The 2,803-nt window shown below is 49.3% G+C and overlaps 1 protein-coding gene across 1 annotated transcript in view; it reads left to right on the plus strand.

Annotated features, from left to right (window-relative positions):
* Positions 1-152: 152 nt before the first annotated feature.
* The window catches only part of RCN2 (reticulocalbin 2), a gene marked incomplete at its 5' end in the record, with an annotated part of 31,273 nt that continues 28,622 nt past the window's right edge, over positions 153-2,803 (plus strand). Inside the window, one exon of the mRNA XM_006029379.3 lies at positions 153-297. Within this exon, the coding sequence (XP_006029441.2) occupies positions 153-297 (145 nt within the window). The remainder of the gene's footprint in view (positions 298-2,803) is intronic.

Consider the following 2,803-nt stretch of genomic DNA (forward strand, 5'->3'; position numbering starts at 1 on the left):
GCCCCTGCCACGGGGCGGGACTGCCGCGGGTGGGGGGCCGCCCCGGCGCAGTGGGGCCTCCGGCCCGTCTTCCCCGGGGGCCGCTGCGAGAGGCCCCGGCCGGGCCGGGTCCAGTTGGGCCTGTGCGAAGAGCCGCAGCATCACAGGGCTAGTGCCCGGGCCTTGACCTTGCCCCTCCGGCCCGTCCACAGGAGGAAGCCGAGGACTACGCTAAGCTCAGCCCGGAGGAGCAGCAGAAGAGGCTGAGGGGCATCCTGAGGAAGATCGACCTGGACGCAGACGGCTTCCTGACAGCGGGTAAGCGCCAGCCTGGCGCGGGCAGGGCCGCAAGCACTCCCTCCTCCCACATCGGCACTTGGGTGCCTGCGGTAGCCCCCGTCCAGGCCTGGTGCCCTCACGTGCCACAAGCCAGAGGCTCAGGTGAATGGTTGCCTTCCTGATTCTTCACGGATGTGCCTGGCTCTGCTGCTGCGCCGGTATCTGTAGCGGTTCGGAGGGGAACGGGCCAGTCAGGGGGGAACAGGCCAGTCACGTTTGGGGCTCCTTTACCGCGGGCAGGTGTTAAAACGGGCAGTGTGACGTTGATCTCACTCTGCCACTTGCAGAAAGCCCCGAGGAGCAGAAAAGGCAACGTGTGGATCTGGTTGCAGGAAAGAGGAAGGTACCAGAAATGGAGTCAGAGGGACAGGCTTAGTTGTTTTCTAACAGTCAGACAGCTTTGGAGTGGGAGTTAATTTCACCCTTTTTCTTTTTGCTTCCAGCAGTAGTAGGGGACATATATAAAACATTTGGCTAGAATCAATAATGAAAGATAGATGACTTCACTGCTGGGATCCTCTCCACATAACTTATATTTGCCCCGTTTGGTTTTTAGTTCTGAAGTCAATGGCTTCTGATCTTAAGACCTACTTGAATACATCCCCCATAAGCTATAATTTATTCTTATATGACTGTATCTAATGTTACGCTTTATGTCCTTCGTTTCATTCTACCCTGAAAAGTGACCAGAGTGTGGTCTGGCTTCAGTGCCAAAAATAAGTTATTACTTGTCACTACCTCTCAGTAAACAAGCCAGGGGGGCTGTGAGTTAGAATCTATTTCTTAAGTACCTTTTTTATAATATTACTTGCTTGAGGCCAATTGTGTTACAACTATACAGCCTTCTTGAAAGGTCCGATTCACCCAAACCTTTTTTATAAAACAAGCAGGCACTATCCCTCCACCTAGGACTTCATATGACGTCCCAAAATGTGAGGGCTGCAGTTAAAAACAGAGGAAATAAATAATCTAGAGCACTGGTTCCCAACCTTTTTAGGCTGTGGACTGGAAGTGACTGCAGACCAGCATACTGCAGACCAGAAGTGACCAGCGTACTGTGGACCAGCAGCCACTGCTTGTATAAAAAAAGGGTTGGCTGCTGGTCCACCGTATGCTCGTCACTTGCGGACTTCCAGTCTGGCAGCCAACCCTCCTATGGACTGGCAGCCAACCCTTCACAGCCTGGGGGCTGGGAACCTCTGACCTAGAGGGAAAAATATAGATACTTGCTAAAAACCCTAGTTCCACAACTGAATCCGCTTCCTCTACCTGCATGGAGTCCCTTTGAAGCAAATAAGTGAAGTTCTGGTGTGGCTCAGATACTTGGGTTGGGGCCTAAGGCAAAGCCATTTGACGGTTGCCTCTTCTTCCCTTTCATAGTTGTCTTTACCTTCTCAGTTTTCATAGCAAAATGATTCATAGATTCATAGACATTAGGGCCGGAAGGGACCTTGAAGATCATCTAGGCCAGCCTCCTGCCCCAGGGGCAGGAAGTCAGCTAGGGTTAAAAGATCCCAGCAAGATAAACATTCAAACATTTCTTGAATGAGTCCAGAGTAGGTGTCTGTACCACATCTGGAGGGAGTCCGGGCCTTGTGGGCTCAGACAGTAAAGAAGTTTTTCCTTATGTCCAGCCTAAAACGGTCACAGAGGAGTTTGTCTGTTGGTCCTTGTTGTCCCTTGGGGCGCTCTGGTGAAAAGGAGTTCCCCCAGATCCTTATGCACACCCCTTACGTACTTATAGGCAGCCACCAGATCCCCCCCGAGCCTGCGCTTTTCCAAGCTGAAGAGTCCCATGGCTCTCAGCCTCTCATCATAAGGCCTATTCTCTAGCCCTCTGATCATGTGTGTGGCTCTCCTCTGGACTCTCTCAAGCTTCTCGCCATCCTTCTTGAATTGTGGAGTCCAGAATTGGATGCAGTACTCCAGCTGCGGCCTTCACCAAGGCCAAGTACAGCAGGAGGATGACATCCTGGGATTTACTTGAGAAGCATCTATGGATGAAAGTCAGAGTTTTGTTTGATCAGTGTATGGTTTTAGAAGCATTTAAATGGGGTGAAAGGAGGAGCATTGGTGGTGACATGACAAAAGGAGTATAGCTTGGCATTTGGAATATACAAATTTTGTGGAGCTGGCAACTAGAAAGAAATCCTTCAACTGAGAAGTGTATATGTAGTGTATAAAGCATTGAGATTAAATGAATATGGAATTCCCAGTGCCACTTCCATTCGCTATTCAGGGTAGAGCTGTACTTAAACATAATAAGGTGGCTTAACTGCAGTTGCTATAGGAACATAAGTTTTGTATTTAAAGTTAGTGTTTTAAGTTTTTTAACTCTAACTACATTAATGTGGCATTATGTCATGAATTGTCTCCATGCTTACAGGGGACAAGGAAAGGAAAAATACTGACTACTTGCCTACCAAAACTAGAACGATAAGTGCACTTATGTTAATGTTCATGAACATGCTTCATGTTGCAGGAA

Source organism: Alligator sinensis, unplaced genomic scaffold (assembly GCF_000455745.1).
Source record: "Alligator sinensis unplaced genomic scaffold, ASM45574v1 scaffold319_1, whole genome shotgun sequence".
Classification (NCBI taxonomy): Eukaryota; Metazoa; Chordata; order Crocodylia; family Alligatoridae; genus Alligator; species Alligator sinensis.